This window comes from Lissotriton vulgaris, chromosome 1_1 (assembly GCF_964263255.1).
Source record: "Lissotriton vulgaris chromosome 1_1, aLisVul1.2, whole genome shotgun sequence".
Taxonomy (NCBI): Eukaryota; Metazoa; Chordata; class Amphibia; order Caudata; family Salamandridae; genus Lissotriton; species Lissotriton vulgaris.
In genome coordinates this window covers 584,658,582-584,679,314 of record NC_141685.1, presented here as the reverse complement: position 1 = coordinate 584,679,314, position 20,733 = coordinate 584,658,582, and the positions used below count along the sequence as shown (strand labels likewise).

Below are 20,733 nucleotides of genomic sequence, written 5' to 3'. Positions count from 1 at the left end.
GCTATTTTTTTTATACAAGTTCTCTTTTTTTAAATAACTGTTCTAAAGTTGTAGTTTACTACCTGTATGTTGGATTTTTGTTATTTTGGTCTTGTTTGGTTTAGATAGAGAAACCTTATTTTTCCAAACTGGTGTGATGTCCATTTGTTGTGTTTTCACTGTATTACTGTGTGATTTGAATACAAATACTTTACACATTGCATTTGGGATAACCCTGTGTGCTCATGCCCAGCTACCAATGGGGTGAGCAGGGGTTATTTATAGTGTGTATCCCCCTTTACCCTGACTAGAAGCAAGGGCCCCTACTTGGACAAAGATACCTACCTCTGACAACCAGAGACCCCCAATTTCTAACACCTTGTCTGTATATTGTGTTGACTGGTAAACACTAAAGCTGCCTGTAGCCAGAACTAACAAGGGTTTGCTCACGAGATGCCTGTTTTAGGGAAGGTTAACCTCATATATAAGGGCTGTAGTAGGCAAGAGTCATGAGGAGGTCATTCACATGAGGTGATGACGTCAACATTGCTATATCTATAAATATGTATACAAAAAAAGCATTGGCAAAGTCAATAGGTCTTGGCAGTGAACGTATTGGCTTTGCAGGTGCTTTTATGCCTCAGTTAGCAGCCGCAAATGAATGCACATCTCCAGTAGACTCTTGAAACAGTTTTTAAACAAACTAAAATGCATTAATTGACAGATACTCTGGATGAACAAGGACCCAAAATGGCCATCGTTCCATCATTTTTTAGCAGAAGCACATACAGAGAGTTAACCAATTTAAGATGGTCGGCCACCAAAGTTTGGCAGGTGGCAAACACAGGAAAAATAAAGTTTAATTAAAAAAGATAGCTGGGTGGGCTAGAGAACACTGGGTGTGAGGAAAGTATGGGAGAAGAGAAGTGAAGGGGGGGACCGGAGAGAAATAAAATAGCGCCCCACCCCACCCCACCGCAAGCTCGGAAAAGCAATCTCTGACATCAGGGGTGGGAAGGATACATAATACCTTCAGATCACTGTGAAATCAAAAGGGACAAATGCAAGAACTAGAGAGGAAAGCCATCGAATCGGGAGTAGGAAAGTGAAATAGACAACAAGAAAGCCAACCAGGAGCAACAAGCTGACCCAAAGCCTATTCTAATGTATTGGAAACAAAAGAACACAAGATCTTGCCAACACATGGCTAAAATTGTCGGTAACTGGAGACCCTAAGACGGACGGGCTCCAGTTAAAGCTTAATACATCAGAATATCTCAAATGTGTAATAAACAACACTTACAATTCTATGATTGCTTGGTAGAAAAGGGAAGGCCTTTGATTTTATATTTGTTATATGCTATTTTACATACTCCAAGCACCTAAGTTTGTTAGATCGACAAATGTAAAATATGTTATGCTTTTCAATGTCTTCCAGGTTGTTGAATTCTGTGACTCCAGTACCCATAACGCTGACGCTCCAAGCCTGCAGAACAGAATGTGCGACTCTAACAGCACATGGGACGTCATCATGAGCTCCAGTGATTTCAATGGCACTCTGCCCATGACTGGTACCGCCTCCCCACCTGCTCCAACATTTTCACTCCTAAAGAGCAGGGACCGAGTGGTCTGCTTAGTCCTCGATACTTCCGGAAGTATGGCTTCGGTAAGTGTCCAAAATGTGCGTTAGGACCCTCGTTACATGTCAAGCATCCTGTTAAATGCATTGCATTACTGCACACATTTTTCACTTGTTCAAAGTAAATACACAATATGCACTGTAAACGGCCAGGAGTTAGTGAGCTGCATGTGGGAATGGCTCCGGAAATCCTGGGCGGGCATGCGTTCCTTGGTTTCGGAACCAGAAGCTCATAAATGCTGGTAGGGGAGGTATGGCCGATACTAGTAACTCCTCCCCGACATCCCCCTTTAGTTGTCAGGCATATTATGATGAGGGTCCTTAACACGTTGTTTTGTTTAGATTTTGAATAGACTTACATTGTGTTTCAATGGAGTAGGTCCTTGCTAAAAATGAAAAGAATCTGCTTGCTAAAGTGGCATCGGCAGTAGGTGATCCAGGTGAAACGTGCACACATGTAAATGTGTTTAGTTTTGAATGGTGAAAACAGCTACAACACGATTTATATTTTCTATAAATGTATTCCGGAAATGTGTAACACATTTCTTTTAAATGAATGAGGCAAGAAAAAGTGCCAGCTGCACAAAGATGTAGTTAGCATGAACTAAGCTCCACGTTCATTTTCTACATTGTAAAGAGCATACATGTTAAGTTCAAGTATATCACATTTTGTGCCTGAACTAGTTCTGTGTAAGAGAAAGTTGTGCCTCGTATGAGACACCATGTTACCATGCAGAAAGAGCAGCGTGCACTTGACCAATACCATTGCCACACAAGATCGTAATAAATAATGTTGTTAAACTTCCTCTCATGCTACCATGATCTTGCGGCAAATTAGCTGATTGTGTATGAAGGCAAAACCATAGGTTTCAACAGGTTTGTGTGATATGTCTTCTGGGCCGGAGTGAGTTGTCTTGGCAAGAAATTGCTGTCTGTCAAGGTACTGCCCGTGATAACACAGAAAAAATACAAATTCGAACTTGAAATTGCACACAGACTACTCCTAGTGCCACTAATAAGAGCACTCACGAGGAGTCACATACATAACATACACGTGGAACTGAGAAACTATGCAGGATCGTGTCAAAGGAATGAGAATTGCAATAGAGAACTAACTCCATGGGGGGCCAGAAAGCAGATCAGGACAGAATGGTACAGCACTGGCACAGTCTGGCATAGCGAGGCAGACGTTCCAAAGAGTGAGTTCCGATTCTTTAAGAAGAAAGCAAGACCCCAGAAGCATGCAACACTTGGCAGCTCGCGCATGTACAGTTATTTGGGTATAAAGAATGGAAAATAAAGTCCAAAGTGTAAAGTAAATCGCCAAAGGGAAAGTGAAGAAGTTTGAGCCGTTTAGTGCTGTTGGAAGGTTTGAAAGGTACCCAGTTACTTTCAGTTTACCGGAACGAATGGCTGAAGTAATTAATGATCTGTAAATGCAATGACAGTTTACACTCATACCAAGCACGCTTACTCAAGGAAAACTGTAACTGAATAGCATGCATGACGAGAAATGATTGTAACCAGAATGGTCCCTTAGCACACTGGAAACCACACCATTCTCAAGTTTATTAACTTCAAAGCATGTCCGAACAGGACGGAGCATAGTTCTTGAGAACCTATGTCAATGAGCATTGAAGAAACAATCATTTCTCCTCATGTCACTGTGTAAATAGTTATTACACTGGTTTACTTATTTTTGAAATGCTGTAAGGTGCGAAAAATCTAAAGTTCAAGTGAGGAAAATAGTGCCCAAAAAGCACAATGGTCGGATCTAGGTAGTCAAATGCCTTCGAAAAAAGCCAGGGTTTCAGAAGTCCCACCGCTTGGCACAAACTAAACAACGTGTCTCACTCGTGTGCGAGAGCAAGAGACAGTGGCATCTGAAAAAGCGTACAGCCAGAGATTAATGCAAGCAGAACTAAGTTGATGCTTAACTGGCAAACTCAGACCTCTACTGTATTTGCATTTTTAACAATAGCAATGGACTTCTCAATTGTTATCAACTATTTGAATTTTAGAACACTTTAATCCTTATAAAATGAAGGTACTGCTTCTGAAGGACAGACATAACAGTCATTGTCAACATTTTGTGAGAGAGTATGTAAAAGCATTCTGTGCTGTAAGGAAGCCCTTCTCATAACTGTTCTCCGTTTTATCTATCCTCTTTCGCAGTCTAATCGAATCAACCGACTGTACCAAGCCGCGGAGCTGTTCCTGCTGCAGATTATTGAAGAAGGTTCATTTGTGGGCATCGTCACATTTGAATCATCTGCACACATTAAATCTTACCTGCGACAAATAGTCAATGATAATACCCGGCAGACTTTGGTGTCATACCTTCCAAAAGCAGCCTCAGGAGGAACAAATATATGTGCAGGAATACTGAAGGGATTTGAGGTATGTAAAGCGACTTTTATCACAAAATTTGATTGCTCTAGCTTCTGTCAGTAGCAGATTGTGTATATCATGAGGTTCTTAAATTAATTAGCCTTATTCAAAATTTAACGAGCAAGTAAAACAACAGTTGAAGAAATAATACATGGAAGAGCCAGAACATGTTCTTAAAACAGATTGGCAACGTCTAGACAAAGAAGTTTTATGAAATATATTAACAGTTTTGCACAAATCTAGGTCAACTTATTCTGCCCTCAAAATTGAAGATAATCTTCTTGCTGACCACAGACTTGATTCAATCTGTTACTTACGTTTTGTTTGAAATCAGTTTAATTATTTCCTTGCTTTTATTGCTAGTATAAAGAAATGGTTATTTATAGACAGGGCCAAAAGAATTATGTGATTCTGCGGCCACAGCATTTCCCACATAATTATGGAGTTGTCACATTTGCCACATAATGCATCATCTGTTGCATACTTTGCAGATGTTACCCCCATAATTTTTTTTTTTTAGCTCAAACGGATAATATGCTACTAAAAATGTGTTGACAAGTATTGCCTCGCAGTCAAAGGCCCTTCACTAAAGTTGTTTGGTCACCTTTCAATTGCCTATGCCTGCATTTGAGTATTAAACTGTTACTAATGAGGTGGTACCTTCGCCCAGAGAGTGCTAACTTGTGTAAGAAAGGCAAAATAAGGCAGTAAAACTGTCACAAAATGTGACACATTAGGCTGCATAATTTGCCTTTTCTTCATGTTTAATTTAGTCAAGCCTGCTATATAATTTGGTCCTTTCCTAATGCGTACTTCCAGTGGCCCTGTTTATAGAGTGCAGTTATAAAGCGCAAAAGTTCCTGGGAACTACAGAGAAATACTTTACCTTACATGAAGTGGGTTCAGATGGTTCATGCACGCAGTTGTGAGAGTACCACTTTTTGGATTTTCTCTGAAATTTAAAGAGTGAAAGTTTGCAAGGAATACTATTCCATTCTAAGGCTCCCCCTCTCACCACCACCTATTGTTCCTTGACTACGGTACTACAAATAAGGCCATCGAGTGTGTGCTGAGCCTAGGTACAGGAATGTACTTAGAGGTTTTTTGCTTAGTGACCGGGGGAAGGGGGTGAGGGAAAAGGGGTGGCAGGCGGGCAGTATCTTCTATGGGCCATGAGGGCTGTATTGATCACACTGCATTCGCTCTCCAGGAGTCAAAGAGTTTGTTCTCGATGTGCTGAAATGCTTTAAACAAATGTAAAATAAAAATGAATGTCAGTGTAGCATTTTGGGTGTTTGTTTAATTCTTCTATTTGTGGGATGTAAGTATATTGAATTTCTTCAGTCCAATCATGATTAAACATAGGCGTTTGCCGTAGTGACCCTATGCGAAACACAAAGAAAATAGAAGCTCCATCCCAACGGACGAAGATAGTAAAAACAATTTTTGTTCACTGTGGAGATTAGTTTGTGCGAGTCAAGATTAATGCTGAGTAAATAGGACATTTCTAGAGCCAGTAGCAGCGGCTCCAGAAATCTTCCTGATATATCCAGGCCAGAGAGATAGTTCACGGATTTAGATTATGTACTAATTCTCTTTTTATTGCAACTATTGTAGCAGCTTTTGTAAGGATTGGTTGTGATACTCTATTGGGTATTGTGTAGAGTTGAGCACACTCACATTTCATGAAAGGTGGGTTTGCCCTTGTAAATTATATCTTAACTCTTCACATGTCTCTGGGTCTGTGAAGCTCTCTTTCTAAATGCTTTTTCCAACATTTCCACTGACCTCTGGGACACTTCTGTTGACAATTGTGTTTGTGTCATGTACATTAAATATATTACCCAGTGGTAATTGCGATAGTTAGCATCACATTTACATAGAAAATTGATTGGTTTCCAATCAGCGCTGTTTGACAAATCCTCATGAAACCTTCCAATAAAAGTCTCATTTACCTCACCTTCTTCCAGAAAAGTTTTGGGATGATCCATCAAGCGGGAGCCGAGAAAAAAGTGGGGTCCCAAAACACTCTTTCCCATTTAACTTTTCATGGGAAAATCAAACAGTGATATTGCAAAAACTGCTGAATTGAATTACAGCACATTTTTGCAGAAAGCCAAATGTTGATCCAGAAAATGGCTTCTTGTGATTTGGTATAAATCAGTTGAGTAGTTTTTGAGAAACTACGGTTCAAAATATATGTATATTTCAATCTGTGAAGAATCTGCATACTGAACAGATCAAAAGATAAGATCTGATTTGCTGCCACAGCATCACCAATTTTAGGATTCGGGGACTCAGTCTCCTGTCCTGAAAAAAGGTAAAAGAAAACATGTGGTGTGCAGGGTAGGGATACCCTAACACCCTTGACCTGGTTGGGTAGAGGGTCGCAGAAGACTTAAAAAGGCTCGGGGAGAGGAGGAGCATGCTCTGATTCTCATTTAAAAAAAGATATCCAGCCAGGAGAATGGGGTCCTCAAGGACTTCGAAAGGATCGGGGAGGGGGACTACAATTGCTATCCTCCCCTTTAAAAAGATATCAGCCCTGGGGGAAGGGGTACCCGGGGCCTTCAAAAGGTTCAGGGGAGGGGGATGCACACCCCACTCCCAAAATTACAAAAATGTAAAGCAGTGACTGTGAAACGAGCAGAGTAGCTGCTCATTTCGTATCTAATGCTTCTGATGTGGAGCAATGAATAATGCCCTGCAGCCCTGCAAGGGCACAGCAGCTCCCCTCCCGAAACAATTTGTTGAAAAGTTGCAGTAAGTCATTGAATTCATGACCTCAGGAGGCTTTATTACATTTTTTGTAAAGAACTCTGAGCTGGAGCTGCATGTTTTTCAGGTAGGTGGAGTATGGTGACTCCTTGTGGTTAGTTTGATTGCTGCATTTTCTGGCTTGAAGAATGTTAGAGAAAGACTAAACATGATTACAGTTGTTTTGAATCAAAATGAATATGTGACAGTGATTTTTATAAATCATTGACATATATATATACAAATAGTTACATTGGGTTATAGTTATTGAGACATTTTTGTATTGTTTTCTTGACAAATCTAATGTTGGTATCATATAAGTTGATGTGCTGTCCCATTAACAAAGCCAATAGGCCCACTTTTTATCTTTTGTTGTCCAACATTTTGACATAGCTAGCGGTTCTACCTTAAAATACCACCCCTTATATTGCTTAGGGACAGTTGGGACTGCCCAGTGGGTGGTTGGGACCTCCATGAGGGGTATGTCCAAGGGCCTTGCTCCAGGTCAAGCCATGCACCCAATCCTTACCCCGCCTATGGCGATGGACATCTTACCTTACGTTTAAAAAAAACCATTGAAATTCACTTAAAATAACAAAGGTTAAACTAACGTTATAGTTAGAAAGTGTAATAATGTCTTACTTTACATAAAAAAATCTTAGAAACAAAGGTTAAAGGGACATTATAGGTAGGTGATAATGTCACTTATAACATATTCTTTTAAACTAACAAAAGCACTGAAATTCAGTATTCATATTTATCTCAAGTATAACTATAACTCACACCCTCATCATGCACTGCTTATGACCTCACATATGACATCACTCATTACATTTTCTGTCACATCATTGATAGCATCACCGATGACAACTGAAAATGTCATCATTGATGACAATACTGTGCATGGATAGGGTGTGAGTTATAGTTAATGTAGAGAGCGAGTTATAGTTACTTTGAGATAATTATAACTGTTGAATTTCAGTGTTTCTATAGATTAAATTGTTATGGTTTAACCAACATTTTTACCTAACTATAATACCGCTTTGGACTTTGTTTTTTAGTGAATATGTAGATCATTAGCACAGGAAATGTATTAAAGCAACTACAAATGAGCTTTCTCTGCATTTTTAAAAAAAGAGTAACTCAAGAAATTGACTTCTGGATTATGATAATTGTGTTCATTTAATTTATCCAGTATTCATTGGCCTTGTGATGTATCCGTGGTGCTGATAGAGATTGAAGACTACGTTTGAGTAAGAGACACATATATGTACTGAGGGAAAATCTATACTTGAATGATTTTCCAAATGGTATGTCCCTAAGGATACTTGATAGCTAGATATTTTCTTTCTGATAATGGTGTCCTGCCTGAAAAAAGCATCATTCCATGTTGCATTGTTGTAACCACTGAGACTGTGAAGACCCTAATTTATATATGGAGGGCAAGGGGCAAAAAAGTGCTTTCAAATCAATTTGTAGAGTTGGACATTGGTGGCAGGTTTATGATAGGCCCAATGATAAAACATTGCATTTAATATGCTTTTTTCATATGGGTAAATGCTGGCTTCTCACTAACAGTGTGACATGGTTTACCCGAAATAGGTGAGCCTGCACTAGTGCTGCACCACTTTATCCATACTTATGTGCATTAGGAAGTGGTAGTATTCTAGACACCTTTAAATACAGGACCTTGCTTATGTTGTTATAAAGTAGGTCAATTAGATATGTGAAAGCAGGAACAAGGGGCGTGAAAGAAATCTTTGGTGGAGGACAAAGCCTCTAATCTTCAGATGTCTGGTCAACTCTCACATATTCCATGGTTGAAGGGTTGTGTTGAAAACCGAATGAACGAATCACTGTATTAATGCTATTTTTTCATGACTTAACACTTTATGACTGTCCAACATACTTTCTATAAAAAGAAGGCTGGCTTAGTTGTACACCCATGTTAGAAACTGGATCTGTCGTTGGCAGAGGTTTCCTCCCTGCCAAGTAGGGACCACAATTCTAGTCAAGGGTAAGCTGGATACACAATTTCAATTAACCTGTGCTCACCCTCTGATAGCTAGGCACAGAGCAGGCAGGCTCAACTTAAAAGGCAATATGTAAAGTATTTGTGCAACACACCGACACAGTAACACAAGGAAATCAGCACAAAATACTCAACACAGGTTTAGAATAACAGAGAATATTTATCTGAGTTAAACAAGAACAAAACAACAAAACTCCAATCAAGAGAAGTTGAGATATTAATTTTTAAAGAATAAATGCAAAAATAGTGCTTAGAAGTCACTAGCAGTCAAAAGGTTACTTGAGGTCACAAGGGACTTGTACAAATCCAAAGTTTAGACCGACCACAATGGAGGGCCGGCCAGCTACGAGACTCACACAGGTCATGCTGAAAAATTAGCTTGGATGGAGCAAAGCATCGATGTTGATATCATGATCCAACAGTTCTGAATCATGCAGTGGGTCCCAGCATCACTTTCAAGCTCTGTAGAGGTGAAGACAATGAGTCATTTTTGAGACAGCCAGAGCATTGTTGTCAGGCCGTGCAGGCTGAGGAACCGCTGTTGTCAAACAACCTCTGCATCTGAAGGTGATGCATCAGTGCAGACCGGCGCAGTGCTGATGATGTGTTGTTTTTTTAGCAAAACAGCAGCACAACCCACTTCTGAGACCCAGGGCTGGGGGGTCACCCCAGGGAAGGATAGGGCTCAGATGGCAGAGCCCAGCAGGATTGCAGAAAGTCTTTTATGTTCTTGAGACCTTAGAAAACATGAGGCAAGCCAGCAAGCCCTTGTAGTCACTCTGGTTTCAAATGAAATGGGTCCAGTCCTTGGCTTCAGCAGTGCAGAGATCAGCAGGCAGCGGGGCATCCCAGCAAAGCAGAGAAACAGTTACTCAGACCTGCCAGTCAAGGTAATGTTGCAATCCTTATAGCACAACAGCTTTTACCAAAGCAGAGTTCTTCCAGGTCCAGTAGTGTACTAATTTGGTAGGGTCAGAGTCCCAGTACTTATACTCAAATGTGCCTTTGAAGTGGGGGATGACTACAAATCAGCTCCTCGAAGTGCGCAGGGCCCCTTTCATCCCAGCCCTGTCTGCCAGGCTATCTGTGGGGGGTAATTAGTCCTTTGTGTCAGGACAGGACACAGCCTATTCAGATGCAAGTGTGAGGTCCTCCCCCTTCCTGCCAAGGAAGGCTATCAGAATGCAGACGAATGCTGATGAGTTCTCGGTCTCTCCCACCCTTCCTGTGTAATTTGTCATTACCATTCCAAAGATATAAAACATGATTTAGCTACTCCTTTCTAATCAGAAATTACAGCTTAAACGTATTTTAAAGAATTCCAAGTGCAAGCCTATAAGAGAAGTAGGTCTCACAGCAATGAAAGAAAATTAATTTAGCTGTTTGTCACTAGCAGGATATGTAAAAAACATAGTCCTGCCTTTTAGTTACACAGCACCCTGCCCATAGGGCTACCTAGGGTCTACCTGAGGGGTGACCTATATGTAACAAAAGGGGTGTTCAAGGGTTGACAACTGGTTTTAAGTACCAAGGCGAAGTGGCAGTCAACTTCACACACAGGCCATACAATGGCAGGCCTGAGACAGGTTTGAAAGGCTATTTGTGTGGGTGGCTGCAGGCCCACTAGTAGCACATAGATTAGAGGCCCTGGGTATGTGTTAGACAATGTTTTAGGGGCAGAGCACATGCACTTTAGCGCTGGTTAGCAATGGTAAAGTGCTCAGTCTAAAAACAAAAAGATACAGCAAAAAGTGGAGGTACGTAGGCAATACATTGAGGGGAATTCCACTCTAAGGATGACAGGTCTAACAACCCATGTATTGCTCATCCCCCCATTTTGTATACCTACCTCTTTTCTTCTTTAACCCCTTCTATGCTCATGACGGAATGGTTCTGTCATGAACATAAGTGCCAGTGTGATCATGACGGAACCATTCTGTCATGAGCACACTTTAAAAAAATCCCTCTGCAGTTCACAGCAGAGGAATTGACATTTGTTTTGCTTTGTGAGTTCGGTAAGAGCTTTCCCAACCTCCCAAAGCATGTTTTGTGTTTTTATTGTAATGACGATCGTGTGCATGGCACACTGTCGTCATTACAGTGAAAACAAAACTGAAACTTGGTTTCACTTTCACAGTTTTTTTGCTTGTGACCCCCAAGAACCACTAAACATGGGAGAGGTATCGTTGGAAAGGGGAGAATCTCCCCTTTCTAATGTACCCTTCCCTAGTGGATCCCTGATTGGGGATTGCCCCAGGAGGGCAATCCCCAAGCAGGGATCAACCCACTATCCACCAGGGAAAGGGGATAGGCCCCTTGGGAAATGGCCTTTGCTTCCCCCTATAAAATTATGCTAGACAGCCTTCCCCCCCCAGGGGGCAGAAAGCACCCTAGGCACCAGGAATTTATTTGTATATGCCAGGGGTGGGGGCTGCCCAGAATGGGCATATAAATGCCCCCACCCTACCCCCTCCCAAGTGAGGCATCAGATGTTCTGCCCAATCCAGGAGACATATGGGTCAATAGCCTCTAATCTGGTCCCTGGGGGGCAGAAAGCCCACTAGGCCCCAGGGATTTATTTTAATTTATATATATGTAGGGGTGGGGGCTGCCCAGAATGGACATACCAATGCCTCCACCAAAAACAAAATGCTACAGTTCTCTCTTCCCACCGGGAAGGCCGATGGGGCAATAGCCTCTTATCTGCCCCCGGGGGGTGGGGTAGTAAGCCTACTAGGCACCATAGATTTTTTTTGCCAACGTTTGGAACTGGGGCAGCCCAGAATGGGCCAATTCCAATGCCAATGCCCCCCCCACCCCAAAAATGCCACAGCCTTTCTGTCCCGCCCAGAGACAGATGGGGGTAGTAGCAGCTGATCTACCCCTTGGGGGGCAAAAAGGCCAGAAGGCACCAGGGATTTTTTTTCATATATTTAGGGGTGGAGGCTGCCCAGAATTGGCATGCCAAATCCCCCATCCTCCCAAAAAATACTAGAGTCTTTTTGCCCATCCTGATAGGCATATAAGCATATGGGGCAATAGCCCCTTTTCTGCCCTCCCTCCTAGGGGGCAGAAAGCCCCCTATGCACCAAGGATTTAATTCCCAATTGCCCAGAATGCCCCCTCCCCCACACAAAAATGCCACAGTCTTTCTGCCCCCCAGGAGGCAGATGGGGACAGTAGCCCCTGATCTGCCCAAGGGGGGCAGAAAGCCTACAAGGCACCGTTTTTTTTTGATATACGTAGGGGTGGGGGCTGTCCAGAGTGGGCATGGTAATGCCTCCACCCCAAAAAAACTGTCACTGTCTTTCTGCCCTTCCGGGAGGTTGATAGGGTCAAAAGACCCCTATCTACTTCTCGGGGGCACTTGGTACCGGAGGCACGGAATTTCACTGCGGGAGACGCTGCCCAATAGGTTACTGCTTAACATGGTGGGACCGGGGTATAATCGCGAACAGCATCATTGATATTTGGTTGTTTCACATCTGTGATAGCATTGTAACAGGAGTAGCCAGCAACTTACACTGGTATAATTTACTGATTGGATTTGAAGGATAGAAGTGATTGATCATTATCTTCTGTAGAATGATCTGCGACTGTGCATCAAAATAGGTGTGGCCAGCCTCTCATATTGGTTAATTCCATCGTTGGACTTGAAGGATAAGAGCGATAATATTGTTATTGGATATTCATTACTGCCAACTTTGTTAATAACTTAATGTTTCGATAACCTGGGCAGTGGGACTATTCTTTTGTCTCCTAACTGGATACTAATATTGGGCCATCTATTTTGCCTGGGCAGTGGGACTATTCTTTTGTCTCCTAACTGGATACTAATATTGGGCCATCTATTTTGGAAGATCAGTGAACTTAAATTCTGATTGTGGTGCGACCAGATTTGGTCTTCACCTGGTTTCTGATTTCTGTAGTACGTCATTTGGTCCTGAATTTTGTGATACGCGCTATTTTCTTGCCTTGAAAAAGTCTTTTGTAAGACGAAACACATGTCGACAAGTCATGTGCTGGGTGTTTTATTATGGAGAAACTGATTTTGGAATAAAGGATAATGAACAGCAAGATCATTACTTGTTCTGGATTCTCTACTTTGGAACAGTGATGTTGAGAATGTCACTATAGCTGAATCAATGAGATTGCACTAATACATGGACGTAATGTAAATATATATGACTTAACATGATATTAGGTGTGCTGGTAAAGCCCCACAATTTTTCTTGTACCTCTCGGGGGTGGCAGAAAGCCCAAAAGGCATTAGGGAATATATATTTTTTAATTTAGGGGTGTGGGCTGCCCAGAATTGCCAATGCCATCAACACCCCTCAAAAGATGACAGTCTGTTTGTGCCCCCCAGGAGATAGATAGGAGCATTAGCCCCTGATCTGCCCCCAAGGGGGCGTTAGAGAGCCCACTAGGTGCCAGCGATTACACTGGCTTATTTTTAAGCATGGGGTGGGGGCTGCCCAGAATGGCATACTAATTCCCCCACACCCCAAACAAATAGTCACAGTCTTTCTGCCCCACGTGGGGGCCTATCTGGGCACCCCCCACCCCTGATTTCCCTCCCATGGCAGCAGAAAGCTCACTAGGTTTGGACTTGTTTTTAGCAATATGCCTACCTGTTGATTTTGAGCCCTAGCACAGCCGGCACATAGGGAAACCAGCAAACCTGTACATTTTTTAAAAACTAGACACCAAGGGGAATCCAAGATGGGGTGACTTGTGTGCCTCTGACCAGGATCTGTTACTGAGAATCCCTTGCAAACCGCAAACCCAAATTTTGCTCACATTTTGTGTGGGTAGGCCTTGTGCCTGCGACAGGAAACGGCCCAAAATTAAACGTGGACCCACCACATTTTAGTATTAAATCAATTTTTATTGACAGACCCCAAGGCAAAGCAAAATAGGACAATGGTGCCTTCAACCCAGCGGGCTGGCTGACGTCTGGTCTTGACAACAAGACAATGAACAAAAGCATACAGACCTTTAGTTAACACAGCATGTCGCCAACAACCCATAGAGGGCCAGCCACGTGTAAAAAAGGAGGTGGGAGTTGGCAATCAAATCCCCAACAAATGGATAGCCATATGATCCAGTGTGAGCAGTAGTAGCCAACAGTCTGTGACCGATCAAAGACTAATAGTGGTACTGCTTTTAACAAAAGACAAAGAACAACAAAAGGAAAAAGTCAATTCCCCTTCCCTCCCCCTCCCGCCAACCCAGTGAGCAAGAAGCAAAGAAAAAAGACAGAGTCCAGCCTGTAGGTACTGTAGAATGCAGAACCTTACTAGTCCTAAGGGTTAGTAGGTCCAGCGGGGAGCTACCATATTAGGCGGGTATTGTCCTCAGGGATCAGTTTCAGGATCGGGAGATAGTTAGGGCAGGTCAGTTCCCGGAATTCAGTGAAGAGGATAGCTATGACGGGGCCCAAATCTTGGCATAGTCTGCACAGTTTCCCAAAGTAGCCATCAAGAGTCTCACCATACCTAAAAGCCTGGGGATCATGGTGTGGAAGGCCTTATCAATGTCGTCCAATATTCTCTACAAGTAAAGCTTGGGCTTTGGGCAGTGCCACAACAGATAGAGGAGGGTACCAGTGCTACCACAACCTGGCCAGCAGAGGCTGTCACAACGAGAGTGCCACTTAGCTAGGCTGGCTGGGGTATAGTACCAATAGGACACAATCTTAAAGGCTGTCTCGGCGTGATCAATGGAGTATGTTGTGTGGTGGGACCTATAGAAGATATCTTCCAATTCCTTATCGGACATTGGGCGACCCAGTTCCGCCTCCCAGCATCTCAGTCCTGCTGTGCAGACTTTCTGGATGCCTTGAGTGAGGAAGGAGTATATTTCAGAAATAAGCCTATGATCGTTCTTTTTTACGAATGAGCCATTTCTCGAACAGTCTCATTGGTCAGTGTGCCAAGGGGCGTGTTTTGGCTCCTGAGATCCAATGTGTCATTTGGGAATGGAGGATGAGATCAGAGCTGTGGAGGTCATAGGCCTCCTGCAGGTCCCTAAAGGGGATGAGACCCTGGATGTCAAATATTTTATTTTACAGATTTTATACAGCGCATAGATGCCCCAGCAACGGGCAGTCCCAGTGCTACCCAGGTATACATAGTTAGAAGCAGATCTGAAAAGAGTTTCCGAGTTACCCCGGGAAAAGCCATGTCTTTATGGCTTTGCGGAACTCTAAATGATTCTGGAGTCCTCTAATTACAGAGGGGAGAGAGTTACAAAGTTTGGCCGCCAGCACCTTAAAAGACCGGCCACAGGCTCAGACTCTGCGAACATGGGGAATACAGACCAGCCTTTGATCCGAGGAGCAAAGAGTCAGCTTTGAATATACGGCTAGACAGTTGGAGCTTGATGAGACAACATTTTATGAGCTACGCAGAGAGTTTTGAACTGAATTCTTCCCTTTACTGGCAACCAGTGTAGTTTGGATAGGGACTTAGACAATGAGCATGATTTAGGAAGTGCAAGCAAAATCCAGGCTGCTGCGTTTTGTATTCTTTGAAGACACAGAGTACACGATTTGCTGGCCCCTAAGTATAAAGAATTTCCGTAGCCCAGCCTAGACAGAATTGTGGCCTGTAGGATGGTCTGACGAACAGAGGGATCAAAGAAACACAATAGAGGTTTCAGTCCACTCATTAGCCCAAAGCAGTTACCTGCAACTGCCTTAGATTGAATACCAAAGGAGAGACTTCTATCAATCCAGATGCCTGATGCGAGATGTTCTTCATCGCCTCCTTAGATATGGGTGCAGGTTTGAATTTATCTGGCCACCACTGCTCTGACCACGTATCGCTGTCTCTCCCGAGCAGACGTATTTCTGGCTTGCTTGCATTAAGCTACAAGCAATTTGCGGTCATCCAATCAGCAATTGACAGCATGTCATGTCATCCTTAAATTTAATGCGGTTTGATTCACGGTTCTTAGAGAAGGCGATGACTAATTGGGTGTCATTGGCATAAGACACCTGTGACAGCCCTCTAATCCTGGCTACCAATGCCAACAGCTGTACATAGATATTGAAGAGCAAAGAGCTCAGGATCGAGCCCTGAGGCACCCTGTGTTTGATAGCATGCTCCTGAGAGTGAAAAGGTGGCATAGTGACCTGGAAGGTTCTTCCCTCCAGAAAGGATCGAAACCATGGTAAGGCTGGCCCCCCAATCCCAATCTCCTGTAGCCTACGCAATAATATCTCATGTGATACTGCATCAAATGCGGCACTCAAATCAAGAAGAATCAGCGCCACAGAGTTTCCCTCATCAAGACTACCACTGATTTCTTTGGTCACCGCCATTAAAGCAGATTCAGTACTGTGGCGGGACCTAAAACCATTTTGAGAGGCATCCAGTATATCATTTTGTTCTACAAACTCTGTAAGAATGGTATTTAAATGAGATTCCGTCTTTTTAGTTTGTGAGGAAATGGAAAATCTTCATTCTCAGGGGTCTTACTAATATCAATAAAGAACTTGGCACAGAAGCTGAAATATGAAAAATACATCTTTATTAAACTTAATTAAGTGAGGCCACGTCACACAGAAGCTGTAGCAAATGAATGAGGTAGTCTGAGGAATACAGAGAACAGAGGCCTTTTATATGCTTAGGGTTACAAAACTCAGCATAAATGTAAGGGACACTCCTAGCTTTTGCAAGCATGCAAAAAAACCAACATTCCCTCTTACACAAGCCGGACAAACCCATAATAAAAGACCACAACCCATATCGTAAACAAGCCATAAAAGGAAGGAACAGAAACAGATGAGAAGTAGGATAAGGGGTGTGTATGTGCATACCAAACTTTACAATCTCCTGTGCTCTGATCCTTAATCTTGATCAGCTACTGGGCAAGGAACTGGTCTAACAAGGTCAGCTTCAGGCAACAGGGTCAGTTCACTCAGGTTATCCGGAAGTCAGCTAAAGTCATCGGCCTATGTGAGGGCAACCACAAAATGGCTGCCATGCACAAAATGGAACCCAAGGGTTCAGAATTCACAGAACCTCAGACCATCCTTTTGCCCTTACATAGGCAATAACCTAAACTCACGTCAATCTGAATCCATGTCTATATTCATCAGATCATCAAGATGTTGCTGGAGCATAATCCTATTACCTAGTAACTCTCTCAGGACAGGTCTCCTTACACACGTAGTAGCACAAAGGCCACATATGGCAGGACCAAATAGGGAATACCTCTATCTGTAGTATGTGGCTTAAGACCACACACCCAACAATTAGTGTTGTTCACTACTAACTGGTGTTGATGCAGAAGCTGTTCAAAGGAATTATTTGTGAACTCTGACCTCCTAACCAGTTCATGTTTAGGTAAAGTATGGAAAGAATGCAAAGAAGTAGTAGTAGGAAGAGACATAGGTTGGGAGGTGGGTGCAGAAGTCAATTGAGTAGAAAAAAACAATCCCACCCATAGAAGACAAAGTCATGTTTAAAAAAACACTAGAAAGCACATTATTAAGAACATATAGACAACAGGAGAAAGTAGTGACCACTATTACAAACGAAATTATAATTTTTCACAACCCTAAGCAAAAAGCAAATCCTAAAATTATCTAGTAAAATTTTTATGGCTCCTATGCATTTCAGTAACCCACCACATGTTCAGGTGAAACAGTGGTGATCCTCATCAATGCTCTGAGGTGAAAAGGGGGATATTCTTCCACAGAGAATGGACTTTATTCTGCTTTTACTAAACAGAATAGTACTTTAAAATAATGCCAGCAAAACAATCAGTCTCCTAACACCTAGTCTATATAATCACACGGAAACCTCTTGTGAAACCAATTATGCCCAGAGTCCGTTCAAAAAGCCTCTCTGGCAGGCTTCTATTGTCCATCAAATCTGCTCCTGTTGTTACATGGGCCTCTTGATTCAGGCCTCCCATGGAAAAAATGCTTCTTAGTATCCGTTGGAGTGCCCTCCTGGCAAACACTCATAGCTCACTTAAAAGTCTCAATGTCTCAATGCAGTGCACCAGTATCTCTCCTCTGCGGCAGACACTACAGATATTGTGCTCTTCATTTGTCATGGGCACAGATCATCTCGTGCAGACCCGGGACCATTCTCAGGCTCCAACACTCATCATTCAGTGTCAGAGGACGCTCAGGCTGCTCTTTCATGGGCACCAGAATGTAGTGCCTTTTGCCAATCTTGGATCCTCCGGTGCACTGCACTTCCGTTGGAGCAAAGGAAAAGGGGGGTGCGTGTGGCCAAAACTCAGGCCAAGGGGCTCAAGGGACTGCACACTGTCAGAGGTTACCAGCACATGACAGGCGCTCTTTTGCACTGAAATTCTGGTTCTGTGATGTCCAATGCCGTCTGATGGAGCAAGTGCGATGCTTTAAACAGTTCATTGTATAACAAGGGTACTGCAAAAAGGTGGCCTGCGATCTTCAAAGGAGTGGCCACTCGCCATGGGACAATTCTGGTCTAGAATACGCAGTCATTTTCAAAAAAGCAATATAAATAAAAAAGCAGTAGGCAAAACAGTGCCTCTAGGCTTTTTCAATTGGGTTTCCGTGTGAGAGCATATCCTTCATCATCTAAGGGTAGATAGCGACATGATTGAGTCTAAAGAAAATTCTTAAAAAACAGTCTGGTCATACAAAAGGGAATTATACTTAATATGGGGGTCTCTGGTACATTACTGTAATCTGGAAGTGTGAACCTGAACAATACATCAACAATATTAAAAGCTGACTAGTGAAAGAAATATGGAAAAGAGAAATGGGACTACAGCTAAAATCCCAAATAACTAGGCATGATGCGACATCGGGGGAGAAGTGACAAAAGAAAAATGTATAGGAAGAACAAGAAATTACTTGGGTAATAGTAAAGCATGTGACACAATACCAAGAGTGTGGGTGATACACAAAAAAAATCACAATAGTTTAAAAATGTAACTCTACCGCTGGCCGCTACACCATATACGGTAACCTCAGCTAATGTTTTCTTCAGCGAAAAAAATGAAACCTGGTTTCCTTTATGGTACAAAGCCATACACTACTTAGGAAGCAGAACAAAACTGACTAATGTAATATAGAAATTAGGTCACCATGTACAAGAGTCACAAATCTATAATTTATCCTTACATCCAATCAGGATACATAAATTTAGGGCTGCCTGTTCCTTTAAGGGAAGAGGTGGTAAGTGACTGTGACACACTTTGATCCTGTATATCTTTTTTTATTTTTCTTGAATACTATTCATAGCCAATATTGACATACACTGGTGAAGTGTTTTCTGTGTTGTGTTCACAAAAATGAAAATATCATATTTGTGAAATTTAGCAAATCAACCCAACTGTAGTGTAGCGATACACATCGTCATGTATGTCCCTTCACAACACAGGTAAACTTGTAATAGTATCAAAAGCAGCAACATAAAACAAAAACATGCATAACGCACATGTCAAGCCATCAGATATACTTGCTGTATATCAAGCACGAAAAGCATAGACAAAACAATAACATATGTAAATGAGCGGTGACGCACAATACCATCACCAGTTAGTGGATGTCTGCTGTCAAATACAACTTTCTAACATACAGGACCAGCAAGAACAATTCATGATAGGACCAAATACACAAACATAAAAGACACATGAACATTTCTTTCCAAAGGAGTTACGCAAAAACACAACTCCTTTCAACCAACCAAACTCACGTGTCTTGACTTCCTTAAAAACACCCAGAACAATCCAAGAATGATCTGTAGGCAGAAACAAAAAAAACATACACAACACACAAAAGAGAGACATTTCTCATAACAAACAAATATCAATTATAACTTTTAATCAGAAGGCAAAACCTGATACACATTAACAAACACAAAAATACATTTCCATTACTTAACTGTTACCATCTTGTCAGTCAGCTTGCAACATCAAGTCACCTTAGTTTTGCCTTTTTAAAAGTAAAATTGTTACACTGACACCCCAGATTAATTTGGTACCTACAATTTCCCACTGTAAAAAATAATTCTTAATTGGCAAATCGTTCTCACTTAGGCATGTAGCCTTCAAAATTTTAGTAAAGGCCTGCATTTTATTTTTTTGTCTAAGACTTAATGCAACACTTCGTTTTCTGTCAAATAAAAGCATCAAGCAAACATAATTTTTTTTCAGAGCAGAGACACAAATGTTTCAGTTCTGCAGAGCATTTAACATGATGTTGGGACTATCAAAGAAACCTTTTTTATATTTCCCTTTGGAATCTAGGGCCAGATGTAAGAGCCCTAATACCGGTCGGTAACGGCCGAATTCGGCCGTTACCGACCGGTATTAGGGTTTTCTGATGTAGGGGGCCTATATTTTACCGATTCTGTAAATTTACTGAATCGGTAAACAGAATCGGTAAAATACTGAATCGGTATATTTACCGATTCGGTAAATCCATTTATAGCTGGCACTCCTAAGAGTGCCACAGGCCCTTAAGAGTCGGTATTTTACCACCCAATCCTATTGGGTGGTAAAATACCGAATTCAGGTGCACACCTGTGCAATGTGACACACAAACATGCCCTTAGGGCATGTATGTGTGCCACATGGCACACAAGCCTGTACTTGGGGTGCTAGAGGGTGTCAAAGTGACACCCCCTGCATCCTTGCAACATTCGGTATTTACCGATTCGGTAAATACCGAATCGGTATTGCCCATTGATTCCTATGGGCTTCAAGGACCATAGGAATCAATGGGCAATACCGATTCGGTATTTACCGAATCGGTAAATACCGAATGTTACAGATTCGGTAAATCAGATTTTTGATTTACCTACATCTCCCTCCTTCTAATTTACCGATTCATAAATACCGAATCGGTAAAATTCGGTATTTATGAATCGGTAAATTGGAGTTACCTACATCTAGCCCTAAGTTCTTTAATTTTATT

The 20,733-nt window shown here is 42.1% G+C and overlaps 1 protein-coding gene across 1 annotated transcript in view; it reads left to right on the top strand.

Annotated features, from left to right (window-relative positions):
- CLCA4 (chloride channel accessory 4) overlaps positions 1-20,733 on the top strand; it is a 323,718-nt gene that overhangs the window by 92,880 nt on the left and 210,105 nt on the right. The window contains exons 5-6 of the mRNA XM_086953978.1: positions 1,418-1,645; positions 3,794-4,018. Of these exons, the coding sequence (XP_086810104.1) occupies positions 1,418-1,645; positions 3,794-4,018 (453 nt within the window). The remainder of the gene's footprint in view (positions 1-1,417; positions 1,646-3,793; positions 4,019-20,733) is intronic.